At 42.8% G+C, this 20039-nt stretch overlaps 1 protein-coding gene across 13 annotated transcripts in view; it reads right to left on the bottom strand.

Moving 5' to 3' along the window:
* Window positions 1-20039, bottom strand: part of NUP210L (nucleoporin 210 like) — a 161088-nt gene that overhangs the window by 89315 nt on the left and 51734 nt on the right. For all 13 annotated transcript variants that reach the window (XM_034936276.4, XM_034936263.3, XM_055113455.2 and 10 more), the window contains 3 exons: window positions 17593-17738; window positions 12520-12741; window positions 7044-7217 (listed from right to left, as the gene is read on the bottom strand). In XM_034936276.4, the coding sequence (XP_034792167.1) occupies window positions 7044-7217; window positions 12520-12741; window positions 17593-17738 (542 nt within the window). The remainder of the gene's footprint in view (window positions 1-7043; window positions 7218-12519; window positions 12742-17592; window positions 17739-20039) is intronic.

Genomic DNA, 20039 nt, shown 5'->3' with positions numbered 1-20039 from the left:
GGAAGAAATAGACAATTCAATAATAGTTAGAGCTTGTAGATAGTTGAACAGGTGGAGATTCCCAGAGGATGGCATGCTCAGTGAGGGCATGGAAGCTCCACGCCCCATCCCTATATCTCACCCTATGTATCTCTTCATCTGTATCCTTTACAATATCCTTTATAATAAACTGGTAAACATAAGTAAATATTTCCCTGAGTTCTATGAGTCACTCTGCTTCCGTAATTGGTTCCTTCCGGTGGGTTCCTGACCAATTACGGAACTGGTCAGAAACGGAGTTTGTTCCTTCAGATGTGTCCAGAGTTCCTTCCTTCTGGTGGGTTCCTGGTCTCGCTGACTTCAGGAGTGAAGCTGTAGACCTTCGCCTTGAGTGTTACAGCTCTTAAAGGTGGCACGTCTGGACTTGGTCATTCCTCCCAGTGGGTTCATCATCTCGCTGGCTTCAGGAGTAAAGCTGCAGACCTTCACAGTTAGTGTTACAGCTCTTAAAGGTGGCACATCAGAAGTTCTTCATTCCTCCTGGTGGGTTCGTGGTCTCACTGGCTCCAGGAGTGAAGCTGCAGACCTTCGTGGTGAGTGTTACAGCTCATGAAGGTAGTGTGGACCCAAAGAGTAAGAAGCAACAAGATTTACTGTGAAGACCAAATGAACAAATATTCCACAACACAGAAAAGCAACCAAGCAGGTTGCCACTGTCGGCTCAGTGGCCAGCTTTTATTCCCTTATTTGGCCCCGCCCACATCCTGCTGATTGGTCCATTTTACAGAGCGCTGATTGGTCCATTTTACAGAGTGCTGATTGGTCCATTTTACAGAGCGCTGATTGGTCCATTTTACAGAGTGCTGATTGGTCCATTTTACAGAGCACTGATTGGTCCATTTTTACAGTGTGCTGACTGGTGCATTTACAAACCTTTAGCTAGACACAAAGCGCTGATTGGTGTGTTTTTACAGAGTGCTGATTGATGTGTTTACAATCCTTTGGCTAGACAGTAAAGTTCTCCAAGTCCCCACCAGACCCAGAAGCCCAGCTGGCTTCACCTCTCAACTTCAGCAAATTAATTGAACCCAAAGAGGTCAGGGGAACCCCAACTAGAGGCCAGTTGGTCAGAAGTTCTGGAGGCCTGGATTTGCAACTTGTGTCTTAGGTGTGGGCAGTCTTGGTGACTGAGCCCTCAACCTGTGAGATCTGACAGTAACTCCAGGTAGATAGTGTCAGAATTGAATTGGAGAACACCCAGCTGGTGTCTGCTGCTTGATGTGTGGGGAAAAAAACCCATACGTTTGGTTACAGAAGTCTTCTTTTTTCTTCTTCCCTCTCTCATATTTTTCATGAAACAGAAATCTTCTGTGTTAACGATTGTTGTGGTGGTGTGAGGGCAGAGGAAAAACACAGTTTGAGAGTTTTTCCTGAACAATTGGTGTGATTGAGGTGGGATTTGATAGAATGGCACTGTGGCACAGAAACGGTGGTTTGGGATGAGAAAGGATGAAAGGGTGGGGGATGAGGAACCTTTAATTCCTGGGTGGCTACCTTGTCATGCATGGTATGAAACTGCAGCTGTGCTGTGTTCAGTTACTAAGGGTAAAAGTTAACCAGTGCAATTTAGAGATGGTGGTAGACTCAACAGGGTGGTAAACCCTGTTGTTTTTTCTTTCCTTTTCCTTTCTTTTTTTTTTTTTTTTTTTGAGACAGAGTCTCACTCTGTCACCCAGGCTGGAGTGCAGTGGCGCAATCTTGGCTCACTGGAGCTTCCACTTACCTGGCTCAAGCAATCCTCCCACCTCAGCCTCCCCAGTAGCTGGGACTACAGGAGCACGTTACCATGCTTGGCTAATTTTTAATTTTTTTTTTTTGAGACACAGTCTTGCTTTGTTGCCCAAACTGGAGTGCAGTGGTGTGATCTCGGTTCACTGCAACCTCCATCTCCTGGGTTCAAGCGATTCTCATACCTCAGCCCCCTGAGTAGCTGGACTCACAGGCATATGCCACCACATCTGACTAATTTTTGTATTTTTAGTAGAGATGGGGTTTCACCGTGTTGGCCAGGCTGGTCTTGAACTTCTGACCTCAAGTGATCCTCCCACGTCAGCCTCCCAAAGTGCTGGGATTAGAGGCATGAGCCACCGCACCCGGCCTTAAATTTTTTGTACAGACAAGGTCTCACTATATTGTCCAGGCTGGTTGAGACCCTGCTTTATTTTTTAAAAATTTTTGTCTATTTATTTATTTATTTATTTTGAGACCAGGTTACAAGACTGGCTAATTTTTGTATTTTTGGTAGAGATGGGGTTTTGCCATGTTGCCCAGGCTGGTCTCCAACTCCTGGGCTCAAGTGATCCACCTGCCTTGGCCTTCCAAAGTGCTGGGATTACAGGCATGAGCCACTGCATCCAGCTGGGACCCATATTTCTTTAAAAAAAAAAAAAAAAGGCTGGGGTTGGGGGGAGGATTTAAATTTAAAAATATGTTCTCTAATCACAGTGGAGTGAAATTAGAAATCAGTAACAGGAAATCTGGAATATTCACAAATGTGTGGAAATTAAAAACACTCCTAAATAACCAATGAGTTACCAGCCACAGTGGCCAGGCTGGTCTTGAACTCCTGACCTTAGATGATCCACCCAATTCGGCCTCCCAAAGTGCTGGGATTACAGGCGTGAGCCACAGCACCTGGCCTAAAAATAAAACTAAAGGCCAGGTGCAGTGGCTCACTCCTGTAATCCCAGCACTTTGGGAGGCTGAGGTGGGTGAATCATGAGATCAGGAGCTTGAGACCATCCTGGCTAACAAGGTGAAACCCTGTCTCTACTAAAAATAGAAAAAAAAAATAGCCAGGCTTGGTAGTGGGCGCCTGTAGTCCCAGCTACTCAGGAGGCTGAGGAGGGAGAATGGTGTGAACTCAGGAGGCAGAGCTTGCAGTGAGCCGAGATCGTACCACTGCACTCCAGCCTCGGCGACAGAGCAAGACTCCATCTCAAAAAAAATAAATAAATAAAATAAAATAAAGAAAAAATTCCAATTATGATAGCATCAAAAAAGCAAAATATTTAGGAATAAATCTAATGAGTATAAAACTTGTATACTCTAAACAGGAAACATTGTTGAAAGAAATTAAAGATACCAATAAACAGAAAGATATCCATGTTCATAAATCAAAAGGCAATATTATCAAAATGGCAATACTCCTCAAACTGATCTACAGATTCAATGCAATCCCTATCAAAATCTCTGCTGGCTTTGACAAGCTGACCCTAAAAATTTATGTGGAAATGCAAGGGACTCAGAATAGCCAAAATAATATTGAAAAAGAACAAAGTTGTAAAATTCATACTTCCCAACCTCAAAACTTACTACAAAACTACAGTGATCAAGACAGTGTGGTACTGACATAAAGATGTATAGATTAATAGAATAGATTTTAGAGTCCAAAAATAAACTCTCATGTTTATGGTTAACAGATTTGCAACAATAATGCCAAGACAACTCAAGGTATAAGAAATAATCTTTTAAACAAATGGTGCTGTGTCAAGTGGATACCAACATGTAAAAAAAATGAAGTGAGGCTGGGCACAGTGGCTCATGCCTGTAATCCCAGCACTTTGGGAGGCCAAGGCGGGCAGATCATTTGAGATCAGGAGTTTGAGACCAGCCTGGCCAATATGGTGAAACCCTGTCTCTACTAAAAATACAAAAATTAGCCAGGCATGGTGGCGGGCACCTGTAATTCCAGCTACTGGGGAGGCTGAGCCATGAGAATAACTTGAACCCAGGAGGCAGAGATTGCAGTGAGCCAAGATCACACCACTGCACTCCAGCCTGGGCAATAGAGTGAGACTCAGTCTCAAAAAAAAAAGAAAAGAAAAGAAAAGAAAAAAACAAAACAAAACCAAAACACAATAATGAAGTTAGATCCCTACCTCACACCATAAAAATGAACTGAAAGTGGATCAGAGAGCTAAATGTAAGAGTTAAAACTATAAAACTCATAGAATAAATCAAAGGCATAAATCTTCATGCCCTTGGATTAGGCAATGGTTTCTTAGATTAGATATGACACCAAAAGTACAAACAACAACCATAGTAACAAAATTGATAAATTGGAATTCATCAAAGTTAAAAACTTTTGTGCTTCAAAAGATGTCATTAGAAAAGTGAGGCCAAGCATGGTGGCTTATGCCTGTAATCCCAGCACTTTGGGAGGCCAAGGCTGGAGTATCATTTGAGGCCAGGAGTTTGAGACCAGCCTGGGCAATATAGTGAGACCTCATCTCTACAGAAAAAAAAAAATTAGCTGGGTATGGTGGCATGTGACTGTAGTCCCAGCCACTTAGGAGGCTGAGGTGAGAGGATAGTTAGCTTGAGCCCAGGAGTTGGAGGTTACAGTGACCTATGATCATGTCACTGCACTGCAGCTTGAGTGAAAAGTGAGACCCTGTGTCTTAAAAAAAAAAAAGTAGAAGATAACCCATGTGATGAGAGAACATTTTTGCAAATCATATATCTGAAAAGAGACTTGTATGCAGAATATATGAAATGAAGAACTCTTGCAACTCAATAAAAAGACATATAGTTCAATTAAAAATTGGCAAAGGATCTGAATATACATTTGTCAAAAGAAGATATACAAATGGCCAATAAGCACATAAAAAGATACACAACATAGGCCAGGCAGAGTGGCTCACGCCTGTAATCCCAGCAGTTTGGGAGGCCGAGGCGGGTGGATCAGTTGAGGTCAGGAGTTTGAGACCAGCCTGGCCAACATGGTGAAACCCCGTTTCTACTAAAAGTACAAAAATTAGCTGGGCGTGGTGGTGCATACCTATAATCCTAGCTACTCAGGAGGATGAGGCAAGAGAATCATTTGAACCCGGGGGCTGGAGGTTGCAGTGAGCTGAGATTGCACCACTTCACTCCAGCCTGGGCGAAAAGAATGAAGCTCCATCTCAAAAAAAAAAAAATGTGCAACATAATTAGACAGTGGAAAATACAAATCAAAACCACAATGAGATACCACTTTACACCCACTAGGAAGGCTATAATCAAAATGACAAATAATAGTAATTGTTGGCAAGGATATGGAGAACCTGGAAGCCTCACACACTGCTAGTGGAAATGTAAAATGGTGCAGCCACTTTGGAAACAGCTGGAAGTTCTTCAAAAGGCTAAGCATGGAATTAACATACAAACCACCAATTCCACTCTTAGCTATATACTCAAGAGAAATGAAGACATATACTCACAAAAAAACTTGTGAGTTCATGGCAGCATTATTCATAATAGCCAAAGGTGGAAACAACACATATATCCATCAACTGATGGCTGGATAAACAAAATGTAGTATATCTACACAATGGAATATTACTTAGCCATAAAAAATGCACTACTGATACAGGCTACCATATGAATGAAACTTGAAAACATGCTAAATGAAAGAAGCTAGGCACAAAGGACACATAATTGTATTATTCCATTCATATGAAACGTCAGAATAGGCAAATCCATAGAGACAGAAAGTCTATCAGTGGGGTTGCCGGGGCTAGGAAATGGAGGAAATAAGGAGTGACTGCTAATGGGTATGGAGTTTCTTCCGGAGAAAATGAAAATGACCTGAAGTTAGATAGCACCGATGGTTGCACAACTTTGATTTGAACACTTTAAAAGGGTGATCTGCTGGGCGCGGTAGCTCACACCTCTAATCCCAGCACTTTGTGAGACTGAGGTGGGTGGATCCCTTGAGCCCAGGAGTTCGAGACCAGCCTGGGCAACATGGCAAAACCCCATCTCTACTAAAAATACAAAAAATTAGCCAGCATGGTGGCACACACCTATAATCCCAGCTAACTGGGGGGTTGAGTTGGGAAAATCACCTGACTGGGGAAAGTTGAGGTGGCAGATGGTGCCATGTGCTCCAGCCTGGATGACTGCAGTGAGATCCTGTCTCAAAAAAAAAAAAAAAAAAAAGGGTGAATATATGCTAGTGTATGTCAATAGGGTGATGGAGAATCATGTCTGTAACTCACTCTCAAATAATTCAGGGAAAAAAGTTCTTTTCTTGCAACTTGCCTGTAAATTTGAATTATTTCAAATGAAAAGAAAAATGCCATTGAATGACAATGATGTTATAGGGGTAACTTTTATTCTACTCCACTCAGAGTGCTTTAAAAAAATAGTAACTCCTTCATAAACTTCAAATAATATTTGATGTGAAGTCTGACTCAAAAAAATGGGTTCACAACCTGTAACATCCCATACTGTTGTTCTTCATAATAAAAGGCAGTATGGCATAAATAACATGTACTTTGGAGTCAGACAGAATGTGTTCCTTTCTAGCTTTATGACTGGGAAAATTAATCGACTTTTAGGAGGCTCGGTTTTCTCATCCAGAAAATGGGAATAACTAATTGTTCTGTATAGGTTAAGTAATGACTTCTATGCTCCCAAGCTTGGACCTGTACTCAACATTGTTTATTATATAATATGATGTTCTACTTTCTAGGATAGATAACTCATTTATTTTTCATACCCTGTTGCCTACTTAGTAGCTACATTATTGTTTATCACTATTCTTCATGATTGGTTTGGAGAAGAGGTAAATTTTATTATTTATTAATATTGTTAATAAAAGATTTGGTAGCGAAGGATATCAGCAAAATTTGGAAGTTATGTAGTCAGATCTCAAGTGTCTATTGCCATTATCACAAGCTGATTATGTACTTAAGTATAGTAAACAAGTGTAGCCAATTCTAATCAGTTTAATCACCTCTCCTCAGACACTATCAGAAAATGAGTAATGAGTAAAATAGTTCATTCAATGTTGATAAGTGGAGAAATGGGAACCCTTGTGCACTGTTGGTAAGAATGTAAAATGGTACAGCTGCTGTGGAAAACTGTATGGCAGTTCCTCAAAAAATCAAAAATAGAATTACCATATGATCTGGCAATTCTACTTCTGGATATATACCCCAAAGAATTCCAGACTCTATCTCTAAAGCACAGAAGATAAAAGTGCCAACTTAGTTGGAAACATACTCTGTACTTACCAGCCATTTGTTGTGCTGTGGCAGAGGACATGGCTGGGCACCAGCTGGCACCTTGTATACTGGAGTTACTGACATACTGGCAGGGTGGGCACAAATGAAGCGAACCTGCAAAACCTCTACAGCTGGACTAGGGTTCAGGACACCTGGATGATTTCCAATTCGGAATGTGAGAACCTTTAAGGAAGTCACAGAGGAAGAGATAATTGTGGGTAGATACTTGATGTCAGTCATGCCAATATAAATGTGTTAGAATTATTCAAATTCCAGTATAGAGAGTCCCTTTCACATTATAATCCGTCAAATCCCTTAAAGACATTATAGTTCTTAATTATCTATGCTAAAGGGCATTAATAATATCATGAAAATTTGAAAACAACTGGAACATTAAAAAAATCTAGGTCAGGCACAGTGGCTCATGCCTATAATCCCAGCACTTTGGGAGGATCACGAGCCTAGTTCAAGACCATCACATAGTAAGACCCCATCTCTACAAAAAATCTAAAAATTAGCCAGGCATGGTGGTGCACACCTGTAGTCTCAGTTACTTCGGAGACTGAAGCAGGAGGATCGCTTGAATCCAGGAGGTCAAGGCTACAGTGAGCCATGTTCATGCCATTGCACTTCAGCCTGGGCAACAGAGTGAGACCCTGTCTAAAAAAAAAAAAAATCTAACTTTGACTGGGTGTGGTGGTGTGTACCTGTAATCTCAGCTGGTTGGAAGTCTGAGGCAGGAGGATTGCTTGCGCCTAGGAGTTCAAGACCAGCTTGAGCAACATAGTGAGACACTGTCTCAGGAAAAAAAAAAAAAATCTAACTTTGACCAATTATTTCAGTCTTTTCCTCCACCAAATATTTTGTTACAAGTTGATAAGTGAAAAAACTAATTTGTGTTTCCACTCATCTCTAGTAGAAGTAGTAATGAATAACAGAATGTGGAAACAAAAAGAAGTTAGGAAACTTCAAATGAGGGTTAATCAGACCTGAAATTACTAAATAGCTCACTCAAAAAACTAGGAAATGAAGGAAACTATCTCAACATGATAAAAGCCTTACCACAGTTAACATCATACTCAATAGTAAAAGACTGATTCAAAAAATGGGCAAAGGCCCAGCGCGGTGGCTCACACCTGTAATCCCAGCACTTTGGGAGGCTGAGGTGGGCAGATCACCTGAGGTCAGGAGTTCAACACCAGCCTGGCCGATATGGTGAAACCCCGTCTCTACTAAAAACACAAAAATTAGCCAGGCATATTGCCACACGCCTGTAGTCCCAGCTACTTGGGAGACTGAGGCAAGAGAATCACTTGAACCCGGGAGGCGGAGGTTGCAGTGAGCCAAGATCATACCATTGCACTCCAGCCTGGGTGACAAGAGTCAAACTACATCTAAAAAAAAAAAAAGAAAGAAACTGAAAATAACAAGTGTTGGTGAGGTTCTGGAGAAATGGGAACCCTTGTGCACTGTTGGTAGGAAAGTAAAATGGTACAGCTGCTGTGGAAAATAGTACGATGGTTCCTCAAGAAATTAAAAATAGAATTACCATATGATCAAGCAATTCCACTTCTGGGTATATATACCCAAAACAATTAAAAAGCAGGATCTTGACAGATAGCTGTATTTGTTGACAGCATTATTATTATTATTGCTGTTGTTATTATTATTATTATTATTTGAGAAAAAGTCTCACTCTGTTGCCCAGGCTGGAGTGCAGTGGCATGATCTTGGCTCACTGTAACCTCCGCCTTATGGGTTCCAGAGATTCTTGTGACTCATCCTCCTGAGTAGCTAAGACTACAGGCACGTGCAACCACACCCGGCTAATTTTTGTATTTTCAGTAGAGACAGGGCTTTGCCATGTTGGCCAGGCTGATCTCGAACTCCTGGCCTCAACTGATCCACCTGCCTCAACTTCCCAAGATGCTGGGATTACAGGTGTGAGCCACTATGCCTGCTCAACAGCAGCATTATTCATGATCACTAAAACCTTACTCTAAGCAACCCAAGTGTCCATCAATGGATGAGTGGATAAGCAAAATTTCTTTTTCTTTTCTTTTCTTTCTTTCTTTTTTTTTTTTTTGAGAGTGACTTTTGCTCTATTGCCCAGGCTGGAGTGCAATGGCATGATCTCGGCTCACTGCAATCTCCACTTCCCAGGTTCAAGCGATTCTCCTGTCTCAGCCTCCCAAGTAGCTGAGATTACAGGTGCCCACCACCACGCCCAGCTAATTTTTGTATTTTTAGTAGAGATGGGGTTTCACCATATTGGCCAGGCTGGTCTCGAACTCCTGAACTCAAATGATCTGCCCGCTTCGGTCTCCCAAAGTGCTGGAATTATAGGCGTGAGCCACTGCGCCCGGCCACAAAATTTCATATATACATATATATGTATATAATTTTATATGTACATATTTTATATATACATATGCAGCCTTAAAAGGAAGGAAATTCTGACATATACTACAGTGTGAATAAACCTTGAGAACATTATGTTAAGTGAAATAGGCCAGTCATAAAAAGAAAAATACTACATGATTCCATTTATGTGACGTACTTAGAGTTGCCAAAATTACAGAGACAGAAAGTAGATTGGTGGTTGCCAGGGACTGGGGTGAAGCAGAAATGGGGAGCTATTTTTTTTTTTTGAGACGGAGTCTCGCTCTGTCACCCAGGCTGGAGTGCAGTGGCATGACCTCAGCTCACTGTAAGCTCCGCCTTCCGGATTCACGCCATTCTCCTGCCTCAGCCTCCTGAGTAGCTGGGACTATAGGCACGCGCCACCACGCCTGGCTAATTTTTTTTTTTTATTTTTAGTAGAGATGGGGTTTCACCGTGTTACCCAGGATGGTCTCGATCTCCTGACCTCGTGATCCGCCTGCCTCGTCCTCCCAAAGAGCTAGGATTACAGGCGTTAGCCACCGCGCCCGGCCTTTTTTTTTTTCACGCAGTCTCACTCTGTCGCCCAGGCTGGAGTGCAGTGGCGCGATCTCAGCTCACCTCAACCTCTGCCTCCCGGGTTCAAGCAGTTCTTCTGCCTGAGCCTCCTGAGTAGCTGAGATGACAGGCACATGCCACCATACCCGGCTAGTTTTTTTGTTTTTTTTTTTTTTAGCAGAGATGGGATTTCATCATGTTGGCTAGGCTGGTCTCATACTCCTGACCTCAAGTGATCCACCTGCCTCAGCCTCCCAAAGTGCTAGAATTACAGGCATAAGCCACCACACCCAGCCAAGAGTTATTCTTTAATGGGTATAGAGTTTCTATATGTTTTGTTTGTTTGTTTTTTGAGATGGGATCTTGCACTGTCACCCAGGCTGGAGTGCAGTGACTAGATCATAGCCCACTGTAACCTCAAACTACTGGGCTCAAGTGATCCTCCTGCCTCAGCCTCCCAAGTAGCTAGGACTACAGGTGTCTGCCATGACACCCAGCTAATTTTTTCTTTTTAAGTAGGGACAGGGTCTCACTATGTTGTCCAGGCTGGCCTTGAATTCCTGGCCTCAAGTGATCCTCCCGCCTTGATTCCCCAAAGTGCTGGGATTACAGGCGTGAGCCACTGTGCCCAGCCTTTGAGTTTCAGTTGTATAAGATGAAAAGAGATGGATGGTAGTGATGGCTGCACAAGATTATGAATGTACATAATACTATTGAACTGTACATTTTAAAAAAATGATTAAGATGGTAATTTTAGGCCGGGTGCGGTGCCTCATGCCTGTAATCCCAGCACTTTGGGAGGCCGAGGTGGGCAGATCACCTGAGGTCAGGAGTTTGAGATCAGCCTGACCAACATGAAGAAACCCCATCTCTACTAAAAATACAAAATTAGCCGGGTGTGGTGGTGCATACCTGTAATCCCAGCTACTCAGGAGGCTGAGGCAGGAGAATCACTTGAACCCAGGAAGTGGAGGTTATGGTGAGCCAAGATTGTGCCATTGCACTCCCACCTGGGCAACAAGAGCGAAACTCCATCTCAAAAAAAAAAGATGGTAATTTTACCACAATAAAAGATTGAGGACCAAAATAAGTAATTAGCCCTGAAATTACTGATAGCTAGTTATATATACAGTAAAGTTCACTACAAATATTAGAAAGAAACCTATGTAGTGAGCTACGATTGTTCCACTACACTCTAGCCTGGGCAGCAGTGTGAGAACCTGTCTCTAAAAAATAAAAATAAATAAATAAAATAAAATAGAATGAAGTTCAATGGATTACAGCACAGTTCTTATCAAGTTAAAATCTTACATTGATTCCCTTATGTGCTGGTTAGCTGTGCTGTTTCACAGTCATACCTTGAATTCTCAAGCCCAGTAAAACTGCAAATCTTTGTTACTGATTTTGATAGAAGTACAGCACAGCTGTGAATGAAAACTATGCAAATCCATCAGTACCTCTAAAAATAATTAAAACTCAGCTGGGTGTAGTGCGTCATGCCTATAATCCCAGCACTTTGGGAGGCCAAGGTGGGTGGATCACTTGATTCCAGCAACTTGAGACCAGTCTGGCCAACACAGTGAAACCCTGTCTATAGAAAAAAACAAAAATGGCTGGGCATGGTTGCTCACGCCTGTAATCCTAGCACTTTGGGAGGCCGAGTTGGGCAGATCACAAGGTCAGGAGATTGAGACTAGCCTGACCAACATGGTAAAACCCCATCTCTACTAAAAATACAAAAAATTAGCCAGGCGTGGTGGCGTGCACCTGTCATCCCAGCTACTCAGGAGGCCGAAACAGGAGAATCTCTTGAACCCGGAAGGCGGAGGTTGCAGTGAGCTGAGATTGCACCACTGCACTCTAGCCTGGGCAACAGAGCAAGACTCCATCTCAAAAACAACAACGACAACAACAACAAAAATTAGCTGGGCATGGTGGTGTGTGCCTATAATCCCAGCTACTCAGGAGGCTGAGGCATAAGAATTGCTTGAACCCGGGAGGCAGAGGGTGCAGTGAGCCGAGATCGTGCCACTGCGCTCCAGCTTGGGCAACAGAGTGAGACCCTGTCTCTAAATAAATAAATAAAAATAATTAAAAATAATTCAACTGATAGAGATAAAATATATTTATTATTCGTATCAGTGTAGCTCTAATTAGTTCCTCAAAATTGCTAACCATAGATGATACTTCAAAGTTTCCCTTCCTTGAATTCTTAAAGTTGGGAAACCAAATATCCTAAAGTCTACAAAACAAGGAAGTGAATATAATGATAATGTGATTGCAAATAATGTGAAATAAGCTCATTACTACAAAAAGATCTTGTTAATTCGTGAACTGCTGGAATTCTTGGATGAGCAAATTGAAACCTCTGGGTATATTTTAAGGATAATAAGGTTTTAGAAAAAACAATCATTTGATCAATAATTAGAATTTTCCTATTTAGTCCATAAACTAAATTCAGCGGAATCTGAAAAGGAATGGCTGGAAGTACAAAGGATTTGGAGTATTACACTAAAGAAAATGTTATAAAAAACTGTTTTCCTACTTGTTCCCCTAAATCCAGGCATTGGATCCGGTAGATGTACTGGTTCTGTTTTCTCTTAGATGGCAGCCACACTTGTGCTATTCCAATCTTCTCTGTCTTCTCCGCATTCAATTCCAAAAAAAATCGGGAGGGCTCCAAGATCCATGGACGAGGACCCCCTTCAAATACCATTTCCTTCACAGACTGCCATGTCACCAATGCCACTTCCACAGGATTTAAAGCCTGATGATATTTAAAGAAATTAATTCCTGATAGGTTAGGGAATTCAATAATTTTCTAAAGTGAAACACTAGTTATCTGAATATGCTGCAAATGACATTAAACTTAATTCCCAAATTAAGAGATATGTATGCCATGCCTCTCACTTGGAATGCTTCTCAACCTAATTTGGATCCTACCTATCATTTGAACCTAACTATTATGTTACTTTATCCATTAATTTGTGTCCAGTCATTCTAGACCACACCACTTCTGCATCCTCTAAGCTCTTACAGTATTTATCTGTACCATTCATTTGTACCCTGTTCATTTCCTAATGTTATTATATGTGTGTCAAATGCTATGTATAAATCTAATAATTTTTGTTGTTTTCTCTAGTTATATAAACTCCTTAAGAGGAGTCAGTATCTTATACCTAATTTGTTTTAGTATTTCTCTTCTTCACTGGGATTTAGTACAATGTTGTGTGCAGAAAAGGTATTGTATAAATAACTGCATAAGCATTTTTTTCAGGCTAAAGAGTGAAAGATAAGATGCATAAGCATTTTAAACTGATATTTTACTAATGTATCAAAGAACTTCTGCCCTAAAAATATAAAAATAATACATCTATACACTTCACCATATTTCTCCAAGAACTTTATAAGCTAAGAAGTAGACAAGATAGGTATTACTCAATTCAGTATAGAGAAGTTGTATCCCATTCACAGATGAGGAAACTGGCATTAGGGGAATGAAGTATTCTCAAAGTGTAGGTTATTTTTGTATGGCACACAATGTCCACAACAGTGACTAATTTTTTTTTATTTTACTTTAAGTTCTGGGATACATGTGCAGAATGTGCAGGTTTGTTACCTAGGTATACATGCGCCATGGTGGTTTGCTGCACCCATCAACCCATCATGTACGTTAGGTATTTCTCCTAATGCTATCCATTCCCGAGGCCCCACCCCTTTACAGGCCACAGTGTGTGATGTTCCCCTCCCTGTGTCCATGTGTTCTCATTGTTCAACTCCCAGTACAGTGACTAAGTTTTAAAACGAAGTAGAGAGTTGAAGCAATTATTCTAAAAATGTAAGCAAACTATGCTTTCTTTTCAGAACTGTTCAGTCATATTTATTATTGAGTACTATTAAAACTGAACATTTCTATCCCTGATGGTAGTATTCTCTTAAATAATGTATATATAATTCAATAAATATTCACTTATGAGGATACAGTAATAGAAATCCAAATAAAGTCTTGTCTCACAGGGGAGCTCACAATCTGGGAGAGACAGACTTAGAGTAGGTAAAGAGTATAATAAGTGTTACAAAAAGACATGTGGCCAGGTGCGGTAGCTCATGCCTGTAATCCCAGCACTTTGGGAGGCTGAGGTGGGTGGATCACTTAAGGTCAGGAGTTTGAGACCAGCCTGGCCAACATGGTGAAATCCCATCATCTCTACTAAAAATACAAAATTAACTGAGCATGGTGGTGCACGCCTGTAATCCCAGCTACTTGGGAGGCTGAGGCAGGAGAATCAGTTGGAGGCAGAGGTTGCAGTGAACCAAGATTGTGCCATTGCACTCCAGCCTGGGCAACAAGATCAAAACTTGGTCTCAGGAAAAAAAAAAAGACATGTTACACAGTGCCATACAAGTTTTTGGCCAGGTGTGGTGGCTCATGCCTGTAATGCAAGCACTTTGGGAGGCCAAGGCAGGCGGATCCCTTGAGCCCAGGAATTCGAGACCAGCCTGGCCATCATGGCAAAACTCCATATCTACTAAAAATACAAAAATTAGCTGGGCATCATGGTGTGCACCTGTAATCCCACCCACTTGGGAGGCTGAGGCACAAGAATCGCTTGAACCTAGGGGGTGGAGGTTGCCGAGATTGCACCACTGCATTCCAGCTGGGGCAACAGAGTGAGACTCTGTCTCAAAAAAAAAAAAAAAAAAGTTTTTGACAGAAGAAACGAATGGAAAAAATAAACACAGAGGTCTCATAGATGGCCTTTCTGAAAAAGCAAAACAAATGATTCCTTTTTCTTAGATGTATAGTCAAAAACTAACCAGATGAACCGAATTGAGCTGATAATATAAAAGGACAAATTGAGAACTGTACCATGTACTGAAACATAGTAATGATAACAAGGGTAGAACACACATATTTTTAAACAATTTGTTTTTCATCAGGCAAGGGGAAAGACACGTGACTAACATACTAGGTAGAAAAAGAAAATCATCATCACTTCCTTTCCTTTAAGGACGACTTTCATTCAGGGGAGATCTGATTTGTGGACACTCAATATATATAAAATAAGCCTAAGGACAATGATAAAAGTAAGAAAAAACCTAATGGAACTTTACAATGAGCCACAGCCAAGCACTTGCATTTAATTAGGCAAGAAGGAGGATTCACCCACCCAGGGAACTAGTGAAATATACTTGAACCATATATTTAATATATATGCTACACAATGTACAATGAGGCCAACTTAAAATGCAAATTTGAATGAATAATTTATCTTTTTTCTTTTACCTTACTTTACTTCTTTCATTAGTGTTAACATTTTTCCCTGTGGGTGCTCCTTATTCCAAGAGGCATTGAGTCAGGATTTGTCAGTATCTATCAGCAAGAACTTGTAGATACCAATTTTAGCTACTGCTGGAATCAAATAGGATGTAGAAACCATGCCAGTCTCTATCTACTTTTATTTTGAACTGTTGCAGGATCCTTAGGGTGTCGCTTTTCTGGCTGGAAACCTCTGTGGCTGGTGGCACCTTTGCCCAAGTTTTGTTTGGGCCCACTGGGCTCATTCCATCCACTCGGCCTGGCAGGCTGTGCTTGGCTCATGCTACCAGCCTGGATCTCACACCTGCCAAGGGTGAGCCAGGCATGGAGTCAAAACAGGTGTGTGAGTGAGTAAGCATGGGGTCCAGCCACTGCAGTCAGGCACACCAGTTGCTGCAGTGGGACAGGCAGCTCCAGGTGCCGGCATGGGCACTGGCTCTCTGCAAGCCTGTGGCTAGATCAGGTGCACTGCAAGCAGCTTCCACGCTGCTACTGGGGAACACAGTGGTGCCTGGAAGCTTAGAGACTCCAGGAACCACAGGGCCCCAAAGTGGGAGTCACAGCCCTGGCTTGGGGAGCTCCCAGGTCTCGGCTCCCTGAAGAGTCACAGTTCTTCTCTCCTTCTCTTCACCCACAACGTGGTGAGCAAGGGGCATGTTTCAGCCCTGTTTGTGTTATAGCTCTTTCAGCCCTGCCATTGGGAAGGTCCCAAGTTCTTGTCCTGCATCCAGGAAGAATAAGATATGCAGAACAAGTGGAGGGTGAGCAAGGTGAAGAAGAGCTTTATTGAGTAACAGAATAGCTCAGAGGAGGCCCTGGAGTGGGTAGTACCTCTCTGCTGCTGGTCATCCCAGTGTCTGCAGCTCTCAGCAGAGAGGAGGCCCTGGAGTTGGTAGCTCCTCTCTGCAGCTGGTTGCCCAATGTCTTCTGCCCAGCTCTGGCTGAGCCTGGAGCTTTTATGGGCATCAGAGGGGAGGAAGTCCACACTGATTGGTCCATGGGCAGCCATGGCTGGGTCTGGAAAAGGCATCACAAGTTCCCACTCTGGTCTGCGGGACTGGCAGCCTGGACCCCAGGCTTCAGGCCCTACCTGGCCTGAAGGTAGGGCCTCACCAGGGACTGCACCTTCTGCCCAGGAACTTGTCTGCCTCCTGCCGCTGTTCATGGCACCGAGGCTGTAGGTGCCAAGGGGCACCTGCGGGCCAGTGCCGAGCTGCCCTCAGCTCCTCTTTGGCTTCCCTCCTATGCTTATTGGTGCCCAAAGTCTGGAGGGGGCCAAGGCAGCAGGGGCCTGGCATGTTAAAATTGCCCCAAGCATGTGCTCATCTGGCCAGATTGTGACAGCGCCCAGGATTGGCCCAACTTTGTTCTGAGATTGGAGTTGGTGCTGACAGCAGGAAGAAGCCAGGCAGCGGGAGAGTGCAGAAGGGGCCTTCCTGGGTTCCCAAGAGTACAAGGATGCCTGGGTCCACAGCTGCCATTTGAGTAGCTGCAGTTTCATGGCAAGGGGGTAGTGGGGCTGGGGCAGGGGTGCATCTCCTGCCTGCTCGGTGGAGCAGGAGGCCTGGGTCCGCAGTCATGACTTGGGCAGCCAAAGCTGCACCCAGGGAGCTCCCGCCCCACCAGCTCAGAAGGAGTGGGGCTCCTGGGGCTCCCACTTGGCGTCGGTTCCAAACGGCTCCACGGAGTGTGCAGCCCCAGCTGCATCTCCCTGCTGCAGCTGGTGTGATGGCAGCAGCTGCTCCAGACAGGCTGCCACTGCCATCAGAACCACTTATCACACTATCTTCATTATAATGAACCAGTCCTTAGGGCTCAATATAATGGCTTCTGTGCTTAAAATCCATAAGTATATAGGGTAAAAGATGATTGACTTCCTTCCATAGGACAGAAATTATCTTTCAGGGTTCTTCAAAAGAGAGTACACTAATATACTAACTTTGGTATTTACAGAGATATATGCACATGTAAAAATTCAGATAGCACCTTAAGATTAGTGTACTTTATGAACTTTTCTGTACATATTTTATACCTCAGTAAAAAAGAAGAAAGGAGAACATCTAAAACTTTCTGATACAACTTAAAGATATTCCTGTGACAGAAGCATGAGGGAGTAAACTCCCTGGAGACTTAGGTTTGAGGAGAGAGCTGTAGATCTAAAAACAAAAAAGTGGCAAGTAAAGAGAACATAAATGTCATTGATCCTTAGTAGGGACCACAGATAGCTAGTAAGCCCATAAGCAGACATAGTTGAGTCCATTAAAAGAAATGCCAGTTCCTTACCATGAAATATCTTACCTTTAGGGGTTCATAAGCAGCAAATGTAGCACTGCTCTCCAAGTACTTGTCACATTCATTCACACTTACTGTTACCAGAGTATGGCCGAGAGATTTAGCTGCGATATGTGTACTGGAACAATGCATTGGTCCAGGTCTTTGAATACCTGTGAATCAAAAACCATGATTTTGGCAGGGCGTGGTGGCTCAGGCTTGTAATCCCAGCACTTTGGGAGGCCAAGGCAGGCAGATTGCTTGAGCTCCGAAGTTTAAGACCCGCCTGAAAAACATGGTGAAACCCCGTGTCTACAAAATATTAAAAAAATTAGCCAGGCATGGTGGCGTGCACCTGTAGTCCCAGTTACTCAGGAGGCTAAGGAAGGAGGATCACTTGAGCCCAGGAGGTCAAGGCTGCAGTGAGTCATGATTGCACCACTACACCCCAGCCTGGGCAAGAGTAAGACCTTACCTAAAAAAAAAAAAAAACCCAAAACAAATATGATTTCAGTGGGGTAACAAGCAGTTAGTTTTTGGTTTTGTTTTTTTTTTTTTTTGAGATGGAGTCTCGCTCTTGTTGCCCAGGCTGGAGTGCAATGGTGCAATCTTGGCTCACTGCAACCTCAGCCTCCTGGTTTCAAGCGATTCTCCTGCCTCAGCCTCCTGAGTAACTGGGATTACAGGCACCTGCCACCATGTCTGGCTAATTTTTTATATTTTTAGTAGAGACAGGGTTTCACTGTGTTGGCCACGCTGGTCTCGAACTCCTGACCCTGTGATCCACCCACCTAAGCCTCCCAAAATGCTGGGATTACAAGCATGAGCCACCGCACCCAGCCACAAGCAGTTAGTTTTAAAGGAGATTAAGCTACGAAAATATAAGAATTTTAATATATTAAAAATACCATCTTGGGCCAGGCACAGTGGCTCATGCCTATAATCCCAACACTTTGGAAGGCCGAGGCGGGTGGATCACCTGAGCTCGGGAGTTCGAGACCAGCCTGACCAACATGGAGAAACCCCGTCTCTACTAAAAATTCAAAATTAGCCAGGCGTGGCGGTGCATACCTGTAATCCCAGCTACTCAGGAGGCTGAGGCAGGAGAATCGCTTGAACCCAGAAGGCAGAGGTTGCTGTGAGCCGAGATTGCGCCATTGCACTCCAGCCTGAGCAACAAGAGTGAAACTCTGTCTCAAAAAAAAAAAAAAAAAAATTTGGCTGGGGGCGGTGGCTGATGCCTGTAATCCCAGCACTTTGGGAGGCTAAAGCAGGTGGATCACCTGAGGTCAGTTCGAGACCAGCCTGGCCAATATGGTGAAACCCCGTCTCTACTAAAAATACAAAAATTAGCCAGGCGTGGTGGCAGGCACCTGTAATCTCAGCTACTTGAGAGGCTGAGGCAGGGAGAATTGCTTGAACCCCGGAGGCGGAGGTTGCAGTGAGCCAAGACGTGCCATTGCACTCCAGCCTGGTGACAGAGTGACACTGTTAAAAACAACAGTTGTATGTACAGTGGGAATATATATATATGAGCAAAGATCATGACCTCAAGCATTCATAGTTTCAAGGGGAAAGTGAACATGTAAATAATTCACTTAAAACATTAATAGAAAGTGGTAAGTATTATAGAAATCTAGAAAATAGAAAGATTATTTCAAGCTGGAGAGATCAAGGAAAGTTTAAAGTATCTTAGGCTGAGAAAACAGAATGAACAAAGAAATACAAATGAGATATAAATGAGAATATGAGAGATATATATGAGAGAATTTAAAGTAGTTGATTTAGCCAGGCATGGTGGCTCACGCCTGTAACCCCAGCACTTTGGGAGGCCGAGGCAGGTGGATTACCTGAAGTCAGGAGTTCCACACCAGCCTGGCCAACATGGTGAAACCCGGTCTCTACTAAAAAATTCAAAAATTAGCCAGGTGTAGTGGCACGTGCATGTAGTCCCAGCTACTCAGGAGGCTGAGGGACAAGAATCACTTGAACCTGGGAGGTAGAGGTTGCAGTGAGCCGAGATTGCACCACTGCACTCCAGCCTGGGTGATGGAGTGAGATTCCATCTCAAAAAAACAAAACAAAAATTAAATAAAAATAAATAAATAAATAAAGTAGTTAATTTAGCTAGAACCACATATGAAGCAAAAGTATGAAATAATGAAAAGTAGGTTGGGTTATACTGTAGAGTGGTCTTGAATACCAAACTAAAAGGATTTTGGCTCCATTCCACTGACAATGAGAAGTCTCAAAACTTTTGAGCAGAAAAAGTAATACCAAAGTTGAGTTCATGAAGCGCCATCTGATAGCCACGATGACCAGAGGTAAGAATAGTCAGGAGGATTTTGTTGTCCTACATGGGAAATAAGGGGCTAAAAATTAAAATACTCTGAGAGGAGGGGAAAGATCACTTGAACCCAGGAGTGAGGGTGTGTCTATATGTATGTATGTATGTAGTATAATGAGCAAGGGCA

The sequence above is a fragment of the Pan paniscus genome, chromosome 1 (genome assembly GCF_029289425.2).
Source record: "Pan paniscus chromosome 1, NHGRI_mPanPan1-v2.0_pri, whole genome shotgun sequence".
Lineage (NCBI taxonomy): Eukaryota > Metazoa > Chordata > Mammalia > Primates > Hominidae > Pan > Pan paniscus.
This window is presented reverse-complemented; position numbering and strand designations above follow the sequence as displayed.